The 20,505-nt window shown below is 47.1% G+C and overlaps 1 protein-coding gene across 1 annotated transcript in view; it reads left to right on the top strand.

The window, feature by feature from the left end:
- The first annotated feature begins 711 nt into the window (after window positions 1-711).
- The window catches only part of FXN (frataxin), a 68,192-nt gene continuing 48,398 nt past the window's right edge, over window positions 712-20,505 (top strand). The window contains exon 1 of the mRNA XM_069763717.1: window positions 712-873. Within this exon, the coding sequence (XP_069619818.1) occupies window positions 769-873 (105 nt within the window). The 5' untranslated portion in view covers window positions 712-768. The remainder of the gene's footprint in view (window positions 874-20,505) is intronic.

The following is a 20,505-nucleotide window of genomic DNA, read 5'->3' as shown; positions in this document are numbered from 1 at the left end:
CGTGCGCAGATGGTTCTTCTCGGCTTCCCGGGGCTTCAGGAAAATGGCCGCGGGATGCCGCGCGTGCGCAGATGGAGATCTCGGCGGCCATTTTCCTGTCCGCTTTTTTTCACATCCCTCCCTGCACGCTTTGTAATATGTCCGAATAAATATTGTGACTACTATATACGGGTAAGTGCTCTTCTTTTCTACCTCTTCATGGACTACAATGTATTACTTTGGAGGCTGCACCCCGTTTCTATTGTAAAAGGTATTTTTTCATGCCGCCTCTCGTAGTGATTTGGGTTGTTTTAAGTACAGAATCTAACTATATGGCAGCTGTGCGGAGGATCCTTTTCTACTTTTGTTCATGAAATGGACAATAATTACCTGCACTCTCCTTTAGACATCTCATAACATGACAATTCTCCATATTTTTACTTGGTTTAAATCCAGTAACTAAAATTAAAATAAAGATTGATTATTTTTTACTTGGTTTTAATCCAGTAACTAATATTAAAATAAAGATTGATTATTTTTATCAGTTTTATTGTGTAGATATTGTTTGTCATTGCCTTGTTATAGGTTTATATCCAGCTCTTATGGAACATTTATTTGACCTATTCTCAGGTCGAGAACTTGCTATTCTGAAAACAGCCACTAGATGTCAGGAGAGAAAAAAATATGCTCTTTTCATGTTCAGGCATGATAAATCGAGCAGGACAAAGTCTACCAGTGCCAGACACAGACAATCCACTTCCGATATGAGGCTAAGTGACACCGTGTAGAATGTGGGCTCTGTTCAGGGCACCGAGAGTGGTCACCAGCTTTATAAGGGCTCCCTGCAACCCAAGAGCTGCAGTGAACGGTGTGGGCCGATGTGTTACACTGAAGGTTAGTGCTGCTGGCAATGTAAGGACATGCATTACTGTAAGGCATGCTGGTAGCACATGGAAAGTCATGGGGGAGAGTAGTGCCGCTAAGCACTGATGTCATAGGCTGAGGCGCTTTCCCACGACAGCTGCTCACATGGTGGGAATCCCAGAGCCGACAGCGCTGCCTGCTGGGTATATACTAGTACTACAGCTCAGCCCTGTGTGCTCTCACTGTGTAATATACAGGCACCACTGATTGCTCCTAGTCTGTGTATACAGCGCTGCCTGCTGGGTATATACTAGTACTACAGCTCAGTCCTGTGTGCTCTCACTGTGTAATATACACACCACTGATTGCTCCTAGTCTGTGTATACAGTTCTGCCTGCTGGGTATATACTAGTACTACAGCTCAGCCCTGTGTGTGCCCTCACTGTGTAATATACACACCACTGATTGCTCCTAGTCTGTGTATACAGCGCTGCCTGCTGGGTATATACTAGTACTACAGCTCAGCCCTGTGTGTGCTCTCACTGTGTAATATACACACCACTGATTGCTCCTAGTCTGTGTATACAGTGCTGCCTGCTGGGTATATACTAGTACTACAGCTCAGCCCTGTGTGTGCTCTCACTGTGTAATATACACACCACTGATTGCTCCTAGTCTGTGTATACAGCGCTGCCTGCTGTGTATATGCCTAGTACTACAGCTCAGCCCTGTGTGCTCTCACTGTGTAATATACACACCACTGATTGCTCCTAGTCTGTGTATACAGCGCTGCCTGCTGGGTATATACCTAGTACTACAGCTCAGCCCTGTGTGCTTTCACTGTGTAATATACACACCACTGATTGCTCCTAGTCTGTGTATACAGCGCTGCCTGCTGGGTATATACCTAGTACTACAGCTCAGCCCTGTGTGCTTTCACTGTGTAATATACACACCACTGATTGCTCCTAGTCTGTGTATACAGCGCTGCCTGCTGTGTATATACCTAGTACTACAGCTCAGCCCTGTGTGTGCTCTCACTGTGTAATATACACACCACTGATTGCTCCTAGTCTGTGTATACAGCGCTGCCTGCTGTGTATATACCTAGTACTACAGCTCAGTCCTGTGTGCTCTCACTGTGTAATATACACACCACTGATTGCTCCTAGTCTGTGTATACAGTTCTGCCTGCTGGGTATATACTAGTACTACAGCTCAGCCCTGTGTGTGCTCTCACTGTGTAATATACACACCACTGATTGCTCCTAGTCTGTGTATACAGTTCTGCCTGCTGGGTATATACTAGTACTACAGCTCAGCCCTGTGTGTGCTCTCACTGTGTAATATACACACCACTGATTGCTCCTAGTCTGTGTATACAGTGCTGCCTGCTGGGTATATACCTAGTACTACAGCTCAGCCCTGTGTGTGCTCTCACTGTGTAATATACACACCACTGATTGCTCCTAGTCTGTGTATACAGCGCTGCCTGCTGTGTATATACCTAGTACTACAGCTCAGTCCTGTGTGCTCTCACTGTGTAATATACACACCACTGATTGCTCCTAGTCTGTGTATACAGCACTGCCTGCTGTGTATATACCTAGTACTACAGCTCAGCCCTGTGTGTGCTCTCACTGTGTAATATACACACCACTGATTGCTCCTAGTCTGTGTATACAGTGCTGCCTGCTGGGTATATACCTAGTACTACAGCTCAGCCCTGTGTGCTCTCACTGTGTAATATACACACCACTGATTGCTCCTAGTCTGTGTATACAGCGCTGCCTGCTGTGTATATACCTAGTACTACAGCTCAGCCCTGTGTGTGCTCTCACTGTGTACTATACACACCACTGATTGCTCCTAGTCTGTGTATACAGCGCTGCCTGCTGTGTATATGCCTAGTACTACAGCTCAGTCCTGTGTGCTCTCACTGTGTAATATACACACCACTGATTGCTCCTAGTCTGTGTATACAGCGCTGCCTGCTGTGTATATGCCTAGTACTACAGCTCAGCCCTGTGTGCTCTCACTGTGTAATATACACACCACTGATTGCTCCTAGTCTGTGTATACAGTGCTGCCTGCTGGGTATATACCTAGTACTACAGCTCAGCCCTGTGTGCTCTCACTGTGTAATATACACACCACTGATTGCTCCTAGTCTGTGTATACAGCGCTGCCTGCTGTGTATATGCCTTGTACTACAGCTCAGCCCTGTGTGCTCTCACTGTGTAATATACACACCACTGATTGCTCCTAGTCTGTGTATACAGTGCTGCCTGCTGTGTATATACCTAGTACTACAGCTCAGCCCTGTGTGTGCTCTCACTGTGTAATATACACACCACTGATTGCTCCTAGTCTGTGTATACAGTGCTGCCTGCTGTGTATATACCTAGTACTACAGCTCAGCCCTGTGTGTGCTCTCACTGTGTAATATACACACCACTGATTGCTCCTAGTCTGTGTATACAGCGCTGCCTGCTGTGTATATGCCTAGTACTACAGCTCAGCCCTGTGTGCTCTCACTGTGTAATATACACACCACTGATTGCTCCTAGTCTGTGTATACAGCGCTGCCTGCTGTGTATATACCTAGTACTACAGCTCAGCCCTGTGTGTGCTCTCACTGTGTAATATACACACCACTGATTGCTCCTAGTCTGTGTATACAGCGCTGCCTGCTGTGTATATACCTAGTACTACAGCTCAGCCCTGTGTGTGCTCTCACTGTGTAATATACACACCTCTGATTGCTCCTAGTCTGTGTATACAGCGCTGCCTGCTGTGTATATGCCTAGTACTACAGCTCAGCCCTGTGTGTGCTCTCACTGTGTAATATACACACCACTGATTGCTCCTAGTCTGTGTATACAGTGCTGCCTGCTGGGTATATACTAGTACTACAGCTCAGCCCTGTGTGTGCTCTCACTGTGTAATATACACACCACTGATTGCTCCTAGTCTGTGTATACAGCGCTGCCTGCTGTGTATATGCCTAGTACTACAGCTCAGCCCTGTGTGCTCTCACTGTGTAATATACACACCACTGATTGCTCCTAGTCTGTGTATACAGCGCTGCCTGCTGGGTATATGCCTAGTACTACAGCTCAGCCCTGTGTGCTTTCACTGTGTAATATACACACCACTGATTGCTCCTAGTCTGTGTATACAGCGCTGCCTGCTGGGTATATACCTAGTACTACAGCTCAGCCCTGTGTGCTTTCACTGTGTAATATACACACCACTGATTGCTCCTAGTCTGTGTATACAGCGCTGCCTGCTGTGTATATACCTAGTACTACAGCTCAGCCCTGTGTGTGCTCTCACTGTGTAATATACACACCACTGATTGCTCCTAGTCTGTGTATACAGCGCTGCCTGCTGTGTATATACCTAGTACTACAGCTCAGTCCTGTGTGCTCTCACTGTGTAATATACACACACCACTGATTGCTCCTAGTCTGTGTATACAGTTCTGCCTGCTGGGTATATACTAGTACTACAGCTCAGCCCTGTGTGTGCTCTCACTGTGTAATATACACACCACTGATTGCTCCTAGTCTGTGTATACAGTTCTGCCTGCTGGGTATATACTAGTACTACAGCTCAGCCCTGTGTGTGCTCTCACTGTGTAATATACACACCACTGATTGCTCCTAGTCTGTGTATACAGTGCTGCCTGCTGGGTATATACCTAGTACTACAGCTCAGCCCTGTGTGTGCTCTCACTGTGTAATATACACACCACTGATTGCTCCTAGTCTGTGTATACAGCGCTGCCTGCTGTGTATATACCTAGTACTACAGCTCAGTCCTGTGTGCTCTCACTGTGTAATATACACACCACTGATTGCTCCTAGTCTGTGTATACAGCACTGCCTGCTGTGTATATACCTAGTACTACAGCTCAGCCCTGTGTGTGCTCTCACTGTGTAATATACACACCACTGATTGCTCCTAGTCTGTGTATACAGTGCTGCCTGCTGGGTATATACCTAGTACTACAGCTCAGCCCTGTGTGCTCTCACTGTGTAATATACACACCACTGATTGCTCCTAGTCTGTGTATACAGCGCTGCCTGCTGTGTATATACCTAGTACTACAGCTCAGCCCTGTGTGTGCTCTCACTGTGTACTATACACACCACTGATTGCTCCTAGTCTGTGTATACAGCGCTGCCTGCTGTGTATATGCCTAGTACTACAGCTCAGTCCTGTGTGCTCTCACTGTGTAATATACACACCACTGATTGCTCCTAGTCTGTGTATACAGCGCTGCCTGCTGTGTATATGCCTAGTACTACAGCTCAGCCCTGTGTGCTCTCACTGTGTAATATACACACCACTGATTGCTCCTAGTCTGTGTATACAGCGCTGCCTGCTGTGTATATACCTAGTACTACAGCTCAGCCCTGTGTGTGCTCTCACTGTGTAATATACACACCACTGATTGCTCCTAGTCTGTGTATACAGCGCTGCCTGCTGTGTATATACCTAGTACTACAGCTCAGCCCTGTGTGTGCTCTCACTGTGTAATATACACACCTCTGATTGCTCCTAGTCTGTGTATACAGCGCTGCCTGCTGTGTATATGCCTAGTACTACAGCTCAGCCCTGTGTGTGCTCTCACTGTGTAATATACACACCACTGATTGCTCCTAGTCTGTGTATACAGCGCTGCCTGCTGTGTATATGCCTAGTACTACAGCTCAGCCCTGTGTGCTCTCACTGTGTACTATACACACCACTGATTGCTCCTAGTCTGTGTATACAGCGCTGCCTGCTGTGTATATACCTAGTACTACAGCTCAGCCCTGTGTGTGCTCTCACTGTGTAATATACACACCACTGATTGCTCCTAGTCTGTGTATACAGCGCTGCCTGCTGTGTATATACCTAGTACTACAGCTCAGTCCTGTGTGCTCTCACTGTGTAATATACACACCACTGATTGCTCCTAGTCTGTGTATACAGCGCTGCCTGCTGTGTATATACCTAGTACTACAGCTCAGTCCTGTGTGCTCTCACTGTGTAATATACACACCACTGATTGCTCCTAGTCTGTGTATACAGCGCTGCCTGCTGTGTATATACCTAGTACTACAGCTCAGCCCTGTGTGTGCTCTCACTGTGTAATATACACACCACTGATTGCTCCTAGTCTGTGTATACAGTGCTGCCTGCTGGGTATATACCTAGTACTACAGCTCAGCCCTGTGTGCTCTCACTGTGTAATATACACACCACTGATTGCTCCTAGTCTGTGTATACAGCGCTGCCTGCTGGGTATATACCTAGTACTACAGCTCAGCCCTGTGTGCTCTCACTGTGTAATATACACACCACTGATTGCTCCTAGTCTGTGTATACAGCGCTGCCTGCTGTGTATATACCTAGTACTACAGCTCAGCCCTGTGTGTGCTCTCACTGTGTAATATACACACCACTGATTGCTCCTAGTCTGTGTATACAGCGCTGCCTGCTGTGTATATACCTAGTACTACAGCTCAGCCCTGTGTGTGCTCTCACTGTGTAATATACACACCACTGATTGCTCCTAGTCTGTGTATACAGCGCTGCCTGCTGTGTATATACCTAGTACTACAGCTCAGTCCTGTGTGCTCTCACTGTGTAATATACACACCACTGATTGCTCCTAGTCTGTGTATACAGCGCTGCCTGCTGTGTATATACCTAGTACTACAGCTCAGTCCTGTGTGCTCTCACTGTGTAATATACACACCACTGATTGCTCCTAGTCTGTGTATACAGCACTGCCTGCTGTGTATATACCTAGTACTACAGCTCAGCCCTGTGTGTGCTCTCACTGTGTAATATACACACCACTGATTGCTCCTAGTCTGTGTATACAGTGCTGCCTGCTGGGTATATACCTAGTACTACAGCTCAGCCCTGTGTGCTCTCACTGTGTAATATACACACCACTGATTGCTCCTAGTCTGTGTATACAGCGCTGCCTGCTGTGTATATACCTAGTACTACAGCTCAGCCCTGTGTGTGCTCTCACTGTGTACTATACACACCACTGATTGCTCCTAGTCTGTGTATACAGCGCTGCCTGCTGTGTATATGCCTAGTACTACAGCTCAGTCCTGTGTGCTCTCACTGTGTAATATACACACCACTGATTGCTCCTAGTCTGTGTATACAGTGCTGCCTGCTGGGTATATACCTAGTACTACAGCTCAGCCCTGTGTGTGCTCTCACTGTGTAATATACACACCACTGATTGCTCCTAGTCTGTTTATACAGCGCTGCCTGCTGTGTATATACCTAGTACTACAGCTCAGTCCTGTGTGCTCTCACTGTGTAATATACACACCACTGATTGCTCCTAGTCTGTGTATACAGTGCTGCCTGCTGGGTATATACCTAGTACTACAGCTCAGCCCTGTGTGCTCTCACTGTGTAATATACACACCACTGATTGCTCCTAGTCTGTGTATACAGTGCTGCCTGCTGTGTATATACCTAGTACTACAGCTCAGCCCTGTGTGCTCTCACTGTGTAATATACACACCACTGATTGCTCCTAGTCTGTGTATACAGCGCTGCCTGCTGTGTATATACCTAGTACTACAGCTCAGCCCTGTGTGTGCTCTCACTGTGTACTATACACACCACTGATTGCTCCTAGTCTGTGTATACAGCGCTGCCTGCTGTGTATATGCCTAGTACTACAGCTCAGTCCTGTGTGCTCTCACTGTGTAATATACACACCACTGATTGCTCCTAGTCTGTGTATACAGTGCTGCCTGCTGGGTATATACCTAGTACTACAGCTCAGCCCTGTGTGCTCTCACTGTGTAATATACACACCTCTGATTGCTCCTAGTCTGTGTATACAGTGCTGCCTGCTGTGTATATACCTAGTACTACAGCTCAGCCCTGTGTGCTCTCACTGTGTAATATACAGGCACCACTGATTGCTCCTAGTCTGTGTATACAGCGCTGCCTGCTGCGTATATACTAGTACTACAGCTCAGTCCTGTGTGCTCTCACTGTGTAATATACACACCACTGATTGCTCCTACTCTGTGTATACAGTTCTGCCTGCTGGGTATATACTAGTACTACAGCTCAGCCCTGTGTGTGCCCTCACTGTGTAATATACACACCACTGATTGCTCCTAGTCTGTGTATACAGCGCTGCCTGCTGGGTATATACTAGTACTACAGCTCAGCCCTGTGTGTGCTCTCACTGTGTAATATACACACCACTGATTGCTCCTAGTCTGTGTATACAGTTCTGCCTGCTGGGTATATACTAGTACTACAGCTCAGCCCTGTGTGTGCTCTCACTGTGTAATATACACACCACTGATTGCTCCTAGTCTGTGTATACAGTTCTGCCTGCTGGGTATATACTAGTACTACAGCTCAGCCCTGTGTGTGCTCTCACTGTGTAATATACACACCACTGATTGCTCCTAGTCTGTGTATACAGTGCTGCCTGCTGGGTATATACCTAGTACTACAGCTCAGCCCTGTGTGTGCTCTCACTGTGTAATATACACACCACTGATTGCTCCTAGTCTGTGTATACAGCGCTGCCTGCTGTGTATATGCCTAGTACTACAGCTCAGCCCTGTGTGCTCTCACTGTGTAATATACACACCACTGATTGCTCCTAGTCTGTGTATACAGCGCTGCCTGCTGGGTATATACCTAGTACTACAGCTCAGCCCTGTGTGCTTTCACTGTGTAATATACACACCACTGATTGCTCCTAGTCTGTGTATACAGCGCTGCCTGCTGGGTATATACCTAGTACTACAGCTCAGCCCTGTGTGCTTTCACTGTGTAATATACACACCACTGATTGCTCCTAGTCTGTGTATACAGCGCTGCCTGCTGTGTATATACCTAGTACTACAGCTCAGCCCTGTGTGTGCTCTCACTGTGTAATATACACACCACTGATTGCTCCTAGTCTGTGTATACAGCGCTGCCTGCTGTGTATATACCTAGTACTACAGCTCAGTCCTGTGTGCTCTCACTGTGTAATATACACACCACTGATTGCTCCTAGTCTGTGTATACAGTTCTGCCTGCTGGGTATATACTAGTACTACAGCTCAGCCCTGTGTGTGCTCTCACTGTGTAATATACACACCACTGATTGCTCCTAGTCTGTGTATACAGTTCTGCCTGCTGGGTATATACTAGTACTACAGCTCAGCCCTGTGTGTGCTCTCATTGTGTAATATACACACCACTGATTGCTCCTAGTCTGTGTATACAGTGCTGCCTGCTGGGTATATACCTAGTACTACAGCTCAGCCCTGTGTGTGCTCTCACTGTGTAATATACACACCACTGATTGCTCCTAGTCTGTGTATACAGCGCTGCCTGCTGTGTATATGCCTAGTACTACAGCTCAGCCCTGTGTGCTCTCACTGTGTAATATACACACCACTGATTGCTCCTAGTCTGTGTATACAGTGCTGCCTGCTGGGTATATACCTAGTACTACAGCTCAGCCCTGTGTGCTTTCACTGTGTAATATACACACCACTGATTGCTCCTAGTCTGTGTATACAGCGCTGCCTGCTGTGTATATACCTAGTACTACAGCTCAGCCCTGTGTGTGCTCTCACTGTGTAATATACACACCACTGATTGCTCCTAGTCTGTGTATACAGCGCTGCCTGCTGTGTATATACCTAGTACTACAGCTCAGTCCTGTGTGCTCTCACTGTGTAATATACACACCACTGATTGCTCCTAGTCTGTGTATACAGCTCTGCCTGCTGGGTATATACTAGTACTACAGCTCAGCCCTGTGTGTGCTCTCACTGTGTAATATACACACCACTGATTGCTCCTAGTCTGTGTATACAGTTCTGCCTGCTGGGTATATACTAGTACTACAGCTCAGCCCTGTGTGTGCTCTCACTGTGTAATATACACACCACTGATTGCTCCTAGTCTGTGTATACAGTGCTGCCTGCTGGGTATATACCTAGTACTACAGCTCAGCCCTGTGTGTGCTCTCACTGTGTAATATACACACCACTGATTGCTCCTAGTCTGTGTATACAGCGCTGCCTGCTGTGTATATGCCTAGTACTACAGCTCAGCCCTGTGTGCTCTCACTGTGTAATATACACACCACTGATTGCTCCTAGTCTGTGTATACAGTGCTGCCTGCTGGGTATATACCTAGTACTACAGCTCAGCCCTGTGTGCTCTCACTGTGTAATATACACACCACTGATTGCTCCTAGTCTGTGTATACAGCGCTGCCTGCTGTGTATATACCTAGTACTGCAGCTCAGCCCTGTGTGTGCTCTCACTGTGTACTATACACACCACTGATTGCTCCTAGTCTGTGTATACAGCGCTGCCTGCTGTGTATATGCCTAGTACTACAGCTCAGTCCTGTGTGCTCTCACTGTGTAATATACACACCACTGATTGCTCCTAGTCTGTGTATACAGTGCTGCCTGCTGGGTATATACCTAGTACTACAGCTCAGCCCTGTGTGCTCTCACTGTGTAATATACACACCACTGATTGCTCCTAGTCTGTGTATACAGCGCTGCCTGCTGTGTATATACCTAGTACTACAGCTCAGTCCTGTGTGCTCTCACTGTGTAATATACACACCACTGATTGCTCCTAGTCTGTGTATACAGTGCTGCCTGCTGGGTATATACCTAGTACTACAGCTCAGCCCTGTGTGCTCTAACTGTGTAATATACACACCACTGATTGCTCCTAGTCTGTGTATACAGCGCTGCCTGCTGTGTATATGCCTAGTACTACAGCTCAGCCCTGTGTGCTCTCACTGTGTAATATACACACCACTGATTGCTCCTAGTCTGTGTATACAGCGCTGCCTGCTGTGTATATACCTAGTACTACAGCTCAGCCCTGTGTGTGCTCTCACTGTGTAATATACACACCACTGATTGCTCCTAGTCTGTGTATACAGCGCTGCCTGCTGTGTATATACCTAGTACTACAGCTCAGCCCTGTGTGTGCTCTCACTGTGTAATATACACACCTCTGATTGCTCCTAGTCTGTGTATACAGCGCTGCCTGCTGTGTATATGCCTAGTACTACAGCTCAGCCCTGTGTGTGCTCTCACTGTGTAATATACACACCACTGATTGCTCCTAGTCTGTGTATACAGCGCTGCCTGCTGTGTATATGCCTAGTACTACAGCTCAGCCCTGTGTGCTCTCACTGTGTACTATACACACCACTGATTGCTCCTAGTCTGTGTATACAGCGCTGCCTGCTGTGTATATACCTAGTACTACAGCTCAGCCCTGTGTGTGCTCTCACTGTGTAATATACACACCACTGATTGCTCCTAGTCTGTGTATACAGCGCTGCCTGCTGTGTATATACCTAGTACTACAGCTCAGTCCTGTGTGCTCTCACTGTGTAATATACACACCACTGATTGCTCCTAGTCTGTGTATACAGCGCTGCCTGCTGTGTATATACCTAGTACTACAGCTCAGTCCTGTGTGCTCTCACTGTGTAATATACACACCACTGATTGCTCCTAGTCTGTGTATACAGCGCTGCCTGCTGTGTATATACCTAGTACTACAGCTCAGCCCTGTGTGTGCTCTCACTGTGTAATATACACACCACTGATTGCTCCTAGTCTGTGTATACAGCGCTGCCTGCTGTGTATATACCTAGTACTACAGCTCAGTCCTGTGTGCTCTCACTGTGTAATATACACACCACTGATTGCTCCTAGTCTGTGTATACAGCACTGCCTGCTGTGTATATACCTAGTACTACAGCTCAGCCCTGTGTGTGCTCTCACTGTGTAATATACACACCACTGATTGCTCCTAGTCTGTGTATACAGTGCTGCCTGCTGGGTATATACCTAGTACTACAGCTCAGCCCTGTGTGCTCTCACTGTGTAATATACACACCACTGATTGCTCCTAGTCTGTGTATACAGCGCTGCCTGCTGTGTATATACCTAGTACTACAGCTCAGCCCTGTGTGTGCTCTCACTGTGTACTATACACACCACTGATTGCTCCTAGTCTGTGTATACAGCGCTGCCTGCTGTGTATATGCCTAGTACTACAGCTCAGTCCTGTGTGCTCTCACTGTGTAATATACACACCACTGATTGCTCCTAGTCTGTGTATACAGTGCTGCCTGCTGGGTATATACCTAGTACTACAGCTCAGCCCTGTGTGCTCTCACTGTGTAATATACACACCACTGATTGCTCCTAGTCTGTGTATACAGCGCTGCCTGCTGTGTATATACCTAGTACTACAGCTCAGCCCTGTGTGTGCTCTCACTGTGTAATATACACACCACTGATTGCTCCTAGTCTGTGTATACAGCGCTGCCTGCTGTGTATATACCTAGTACTACAGCTCAGTCCTGTGTGCTCTCACTGTGTAATATACACACCACTGATTGCTCCTAGTCTGTGTATACAGCGCTGCCTGCTGTGTATATACCTAGTACTACAGCTCAGTCCTGTGTGCTCTCACTGTGTAATATACACACCACTGATTGCTCCTAGTCTGTGTATACAGCACTGCCTGCTGTGTATATACCTAGTACTACAGCTCAGCCCTGTGTGTGCTCTCACTGTGTAATATACACACCACTGATTGCTCCTAGTCTGTGTATACAGTGCTGCCTGCTGGGTATATACCTAGTACTACAGCTCAGCCCTGTGTGCTCTCACTGTGTAATATACACACCACTGATTGCTCCTAGTCTGTGTATACAGCGCTGCCTGCTGTGTATATACCTAGTACTACAGCTCAGCCCTGTGTGTGCTCTCACTGTGTACTATACACACCACTGATTGCTCCTAGTCTGTGTATACAGCGCTGCCTGCTGTGTATATGCCTAGTACTACAGCTCAGTCCTGTGTGCTCTCACTGTGTAATATACACACCACTGATTGCTCCTAGTCTGTGTATACAGTGCTGCCTGCTGGGTATATACCTAGTACTACAGCTCAGCCCTGTGTGCTCTCACTGTGTAATATACACACCACTGATTGCTCCTAGTCTGTGTATACAGCGCTGCCTGCTGTGTATATACCTAGTACTACAGCTCAGTCCTGTGTGCTCTCACTGTGTAATATACACACCACTGATTGCTCCTAGTCTGTGTATACAGCGCTGCCTGCTGGGTATATACCTAGTACTACAGCTCAGCCCTGTGTGCTCTCACTGTGTAATATACACACCACTGATTGCTCCTAGTCTGTGTATACAGCGCTGCCTGCTGTGTATATACCTAGTACTACAGCTCAGCCCTGTGTGTGCTCTCACTGTGTAATATACACACCACTGATTGCTCCTAGTCTGTGTATACAGCGCTGCCTGCTGTGTATATACCTAGTACTACAGCTCAGCCCTGTGTGTGCTCTCACTGTGTAATATACACACCACTGATTGCTCCTAGTCTGTGTATACAGTGCTGCCTGCTGGGTATATACCTAGTACTACAGCTCAGCCCTGTGTGCTCTCACTGTGTAATATACACACCACTGATTGCTCCTAGTCTGTGTATACAGTGCTGCCTGCTGTGTATATACCTAGTACTACAGCTCAGCCCTGTGTGCTCTCACTGTGTAATATACACACCACTGATTGCTCCTAGTCTGTGTATACAGCGCTGCCTGCTGTGTATATACCTAGTACTACAGCTCAGCCCTGTGTGTGCTCTCACTGTGTACTATACACACCACTGATTGCTCCTAGTCTGTGTATACAGCGCTGCCTGCTGTGTATATGCCTAGTACTACAGCTCAGTCCTGTGTGCTCTCACTGTGTAATATACACACCACTGATTGCTCCTAGTCTGTGTATACAGTGCTGCCTGCTGGGTATATACCTAGTACTACAGCTCAGCCCTGTGTGCTCTCACTGTGTAATATACACACCTCTGATTGCTCCTAGTCTGTGTATACAGTGCTGCCTGCTGTGTATATACCTAGTACTACAGCTCAGCCCTGTGTGCTCTCACTGTGTAATATACAGGCACCACTGATTGCTCCTAGTCTGTGTATACAGCGCTGCCTGCTGGGTATATACTAGTACTACAGCTCAGTCCTGTGTGCTCTCACTGTGTAATATACACACCACTGATTGCTCCTAGTCTGTGTATACAGTTCTGCCTGCTGGGTATATACTAGTACTACAGCTCAGCCCTGTGTGTGCCCTCACTGTGTAATATACACACCACTGATTGCTCCTAGTCTGTGTATACAGCGCTGCCTGCTGGGTATATACTAGTACTACAGCTCAGCCCTGTGTGTGCTCTCACTGTGTAATATACACACCACTGATTGCTCCTAGTCTGTGTATACAGTTCTGCCTGCTGGGTATATACTAGTACTACAGCTCAGCCCTGTGTGTGCTCTCACTGTGTAATATACACACCACTGATTGCTCCTAGTCTGTGTATACAGTTCTGCCTGCTGGGTATATACTAGTACTACAGCTCAGCCCTGTGTGTGCTCTCACTGTGTAATATACACACCACTGATTGCTCCTAGTCTGTGTATACAGTGCTGCCTGCTGGGTATATACCTAGTACTACAGCTCAGCCCTGTGTGTGCTCTCACTGTGTAATATACACACCACTGATTGCTCCTAGTCTGTGTATACAGCGCTGCCTGCTGTGTATATGCCTAGTACTACAGCTCAGCCCTGTGTGCTCTCACTGTGTAATATACACACCACTGATTGCTCCTAGTCTGTGTATACAGCGCTGCCTGCTGGGTATATACCTAGTACTACAGCTCAGCCCTGTGTGCTTTCACTGTGTAATATACACACCACTGATTGCTCCTAGTCTGTGTATACAGCGCTGCCTGCTGGGTATATACCTAGTACTACAGCTCAGCCCTGTGTGCTTTCACTGTGTAATATACACACCACTGATTGCTCCTAGTCTGTGTATACAGCGCTGCCTGCTGTGTATATACCTAGTACTACAGCTCAGCCCTGTGTGTGCTCTCACTGTGTAATATACACACCACTGATTGCTCCTAGTCTGTGTATACAGCGCTGCCTGCTGTGTATATACCTAGTACTACAGCTCAGTCCTGTGTGCTCTCACTGTGTAATATACACACCACTGATTGCTCCTAGTCTGTGTATACAGTTCTGCCTGCTGGGTATATACTAGTACTACAGCTCAGCCCTGTGTGTGCTCTCACTGTGTAATATACACACCACTGATTGCTCCTAGTCTGTGTATACAGTTCTGCCTGCTGGGTATATACTAGTACTACAGCTCAGCCCTGTGTGTGCTCTCACTGTGTAATATACACACCACTGATTGCTCCTAGTCTGTGTATACAGTGCTGCCTGCTGGGTATATACCTAGTACTACAGCTCAGCCCTGTGTGTGCTCTCACTGTGTAATATACACACCACTGATTGCTCCTAGTCTGTGTATACAGCGCTGCCTGCTGTGTATATGCCTAGTACTACAGCTCAGCCCTGTGTGCTCTCACTGTGTAATATACACACCACTGATTGCTCCTAGTCTGTGTATACAGCGCTGCCTGCTGTGTATATACCTAGTACTACAGCTCAGCCCTGTGTGTGCTCTCACTGTGTAATATACACACCACTGATTGCTCCTAGTCTGTGTATACAGCGCTGCCTGCTGTGTATATACCTAGTACTACAGCTCAGTCCTGTGTGCTCTCACTGTGTAATATACACACCACTGATTGCTCCTAGTCTGTGTATACAGCACTGCCTGCTGTGTATATACCTAGTACTACAGCTCAGCCCTGTGTGTGCTCTCACTGTGTAATATACACACCACTGATTGCTCCTAGTCTGTGTATACAGCGCTGCCTGCTGGGTATATACCTAGTAGTACAGCTCAGCCCTGTGTGCTTTCACTGTGTAATATACACACCACTGATTGCTCCTAGTCTGTGTATACAGCGCTGCCTGCTGGGTATATACCTAGTACTACAGCTCAGCCCTGTGTGCTTTCACTGTGTAATATACACACCACTGATTGCTCCTAGTCTGTGTATACAGCGCTGCCTGCTGTGTATATACCTAGTACTACAGCTCAGCCCTGTGTGTGCTCTCACTGTGTAATATACACACCACTGATTGCTCCTAGTCTGTGTATACAGTTCTGCCTGCTGGGTATATACTAGTACTACAGCTCAGCCCTGTGTGTGCTCTCACTGTGTAATATACACACCACTGATTGCTCCTAGTCTGTGTATACAGTTCTGCCTGCTGGGTATATACTAGTACTACAGCTCAGCCCTGTGTGTGCTCTCACTGTGTAATATACACACCACTGATTGCTCCTAGTCTGTGTATACAGTTCTGCCTGCTGGGTATATACTAGTACTACAGCTCAGCCCTGTGTGTGCTCTCACTGTGTAATATACACACCACTGATTGCTCCTAGTCTGTGTATACAGTTCTGCCTGCTGGGTATATACTAGTACTACAGCTCAGCCCTGTGTGTGCTCTCACTGTGTAATATACACACCACTGATTGCTCCTAGTCTGTGTATACAGTGCTGCCTGCTGGGTATATACCTAGTACTACAGCTCAGCCCTGTGTGTGCTCTCACTGTGTAATATACACACCACTGATTGCTCCTAGTCTGTGTATACAGCGCTGCCTGCTGTGTATATGCCTAGTACTACAGCTCAGCCCTGTGTGCTCTCACTGTGTAATATACACACCACTGATTGCTCCTAGTCTGTGTATACAGTGCTGCCTGCTGGGTATATACCTAGTACTACAGCTCAGCCCTGTGTGCTTTCACTGTGTAATATACACACCACTGATTGCTCCTAGTCTGTGTATACAGCGCTGCCTGCTGTGTATATACCTAGTACTACAGCTCAGCCCTGTGTGTGCTCTCACTGTGTAATATACACACCACTGATTGCTCCTAGTCTGTGTATACAGCGCTGCCTGCTGTGTATATACCTAGTACTACAGCTCAGTCCTGTGTGCTCTCACTGTGTAATATACACACCACTGATTGCTCCTAGTCTGTGTATACAGCGCTGCCTGCTGTGTATATACCTAGTACTACAGCTCAGCCCTGTGTGTGCTCTCACTGTGTAATATACACACCACTGATTGCTCCTAGTCTGTGTATACAGCGCTGCCTGCTGGGTATATACCTAGTACTACAGCTCAGCCCTGTGTGCTCTCACTGTGTAATATACACACCACTGATTGCTCCTAGTCTGTGTATACAGCGCTGCCTGCTGTGTATATACCTAGTACTACAGCTCAGCCCTGTGTGTGCTCTCACTGTGTAATATACACACCACTGATTGCTCCTAGTCTGTGTATACAGCGCTGCCTGCTGTGTATATACCTAGTACTACAGCTCAGCCCTGTGTGTGCTCTCACTGTGTAATATACACACCACTGATTGCTCCTAGTCTGTGTATACAGCGCTGCCTGCTGTGTATATGCCTAGTACTACAGCTCAGCCCTGTGTGCTCTCACTGTGTAATATACACACCACTGATTGCTCCTAGTCTGTGTATACAGCGCTGCCTGCTGTGTATATACCTAGTACTACAGCTCAGCCCTGTGTGTGCTCTCACTGTGTAATATACACACCACTGATTGCTCCTAGTCTGTGTATACAGCGCTGCCTGCTGTGTATATACCTAGTACTACAGCTCAGCCCTGTGTGTGCTCTCACTGTGTAATATACACACCACTGATTGCTCCTAGTCTGTGTATACAGCGCTGCCTGCTGTGTATATACCTAGTACTACAGCTCAGCCCTGTGTGTGCTCTCACTGTGTAATATACACACCTCTGATTGCTCCTAGTCTGTGTATACAGCGCTGCCTGCTGTGTATATGCCTAGTACTACAGCTCAGCCCTGTGTGTGCTCTCACTGTGTAATATACACACCACTGATTGCTCCTAGTCTGTGTATACAGCGCTGCCTGCTGTGTATATGCCTAGTACTACAGCTCAGCCCTGTGTGCTCTCACTGTGTACTATACACACCACTGATTGCTCCTAGTCTGTGTATACAGCGCTGCCTGCTGTGTATATACCTAGTACTACAGCTCAGCCCTGTGTGTGCTCTCACTGTGTAATATACACACCACTGATTGCTCCTAGTCTGTGTATACAGCGCTGCCTGCTGTGTATATACCTAGTACTACAGCTCAGTCCTGTGTGCTCTCACTGTGTAATATACACACCACTGATTGCTCCTAGTCTGTGTATACAGCGCTGCCTGCTGTGTATATACCTAGTACTACAGCTCAGTCCTGTGTGCTCTCACTGTGTAATATACACACCACTGATTGCTCCTAGTCTGTGTATACAGCGCTGCCTGCTGTGTATATACCTAGTACTACAGCTCAGCCCTGTGTGTGCTCTCACTGTGTAATATACACACCACTGATTGCTCCTAGTCTGTGTATACAGCGCTGCCTGCTGTGTATATACCTAGTACTACAGCTCAGTCCTGTGTGCTCTCACTGTGTAATATACACACCACTGATTGCTCCTAGTCTGTGTATACAGCGCTGCCTGCTGTGTATATACCTAGTACTACAGCTCAGCCCTGTGTGTGCTCTCACTGTGTAATATACACACCACTGATTGCTCCTAGTCTGTGTATACAGTGCTGCCTGCTGGGTATATACCTAGTACTACAGCTCAGCCCTGTGTGCTCTCACTGTGTAATATACACACCACTGATTGCTCCTAGTCTGTGTATACAGCGCTGCCTGCTGTGTATATACCTAGTACTACAGCTCAGCCCTGTGTGTGCTCTCACTGTGTACTATACACACCACTGATTGCTCCTAGTCTGTGTATACAGCGCTGCCTGCTGTGTATATGCCTAGTACTACAGCTCAGTCCTGTGTGCTCTCACTGTGTAATATACACACCACTGATTGCTCCTAGTCTGTGTATACAGCGCTGCCTGCTGTGTATATACCTAGTACTACAGCTCAGTCCTGTGTGCTCTCACTGTGTAATATACACACCACTGATTGCTCCTAGTCTGTGTATACAGTGCTGCCTGCTGGGTATATACCTAGTACTACAGCTCAGCCCTGTGTGCTCTCACTGTGTAATATACACACCACTGATTGCTCCTAGTCTGTGTATACAGCGCTGCCTGCTGTGTATATACCTAGTACTACAGCTCAGCCCTGTGTGTGCTCTCACTGTGTAATATACACACCACTGATTGCTCCTAGTCTGTGTATACAGCGCTGCCTGCTGTGTATATACCTAGTACTACAGCTCAGCCCTGTGTGTGCTCTCACTGTGTAATATACACACCACTGATTGCTCCTAGTCTGTGTATACAGTGCTGCCTGCTGGGTATATACCTAGTACTACAGCTCAGCCCTGTGTGCTCTCACTGTGTAATATACACACCACTGATTGCTCCTAGTCTGTGTATACAGTGCTGCCTGCTGTGTATATACCTAGTACTACAGCTCAGCCCTGTGTGCTCTCACTGTGTAATATACACACCACTGATTGCTCCTAGTCTGTGTATACAGCGCTGCCTGCTGTGTATATACCTAGTACTACAGCTCAGCCCTGTGTGTGCTCTCACTGTGTACTATACACACCACTGATTGCTCCTAGTCTGTGTATACAGCGCTGCCTGCTGTGTATATGCCTAGTACTACAGCTCAGTCCTGTGTGCTCTCACTGTGTAATATACACACCACTGATTGCTCCTAGTCTGTGTATACAGTGCTGCCTGCTGGGTATATACCTAGTACTACAGCTCAGCCCTGTGTGCTCTCACTGTGTAATATACACACCACTGATTGCTCCTAGTCTGTGTATACAGCGCTGCCTGCTGTGTATATACCTAGTACTACAGCTCAGTCCTGTGTGCTCTCACTGTGTAATATACACACCACTGATTGCTCCTAGTCTGTGTATACAGTGCTGCCTGCTGGGTATATACCTAGTACTACAGCTCAGCCCTGTGTGTGCTCTCACTGTGTAATATACACACCACTGATTGCTCCTAGTCTGTGTATACAGTGCTGCCTGCTGGGTATATACCTAGTACTACAGCTCAGCCCTGTGTGCTCTCACTGTGTAATATACACACCACTGATTGCTCCTAGTCTGTGTATACAGCGCTGCCTGCTGTGTATATACCTAGTACTACAGCTCAGCCCTGTGTGTGCTCTCACTGTGTAATATACACACCACTGATTGCTCCTAGTCTGTGTATACAGCGCTGCCTGCTGTGTATATACCTAGTACTACAGCTCAGTCCTGTGTGCTCTCACTGTGTAATATACACACCACTGATTGCTCCTAGTCTGTGTATACAGCGCTGCCTGCTGTGTATATACCTAGTACTACAGCTCAGTCCTGTGTGCTCTCACTGTGTAATATACACACCACTGATTGCTCCTAGTCTGTGTATACAGTGCTGCCTGCTGGGTATATACCTAGTACTACAGCTCAGCCCTGTGTGCTCTCACTGTGTAATATACACACCACTGATTGCTCCTAGTCTGTGTATACAGCGCTGCCTGCTGTGTATATACCTAGTACTACAGCTCAGCCCTGTGTGTGCTCTCACTCTGTACTATACACACCACTGATTGCTCCTAGTCTGTGTATACAGC

Source organism: Ranitomeya imitator, chromosome 1 (assembly GCF_032444005.1).
Source record: "Ranitomeya imitator isolate aRanImi1 chromosome 1, aRanImi1.pri, whole genome shotgun sequence".
NCBI classification, from domain to species: domain Eukaryota; kingdom Metazoa; phylum Chordata; class Amphibia; order Anura; family Dendrobatidae; genus Ranitomeya; species Ranitomeya imitator.
The sequence above is the reverse complement of the archived record's forward strand: the minus strand, read 5'-3'. Positions and strand labels throughout refer to the sequence as shown.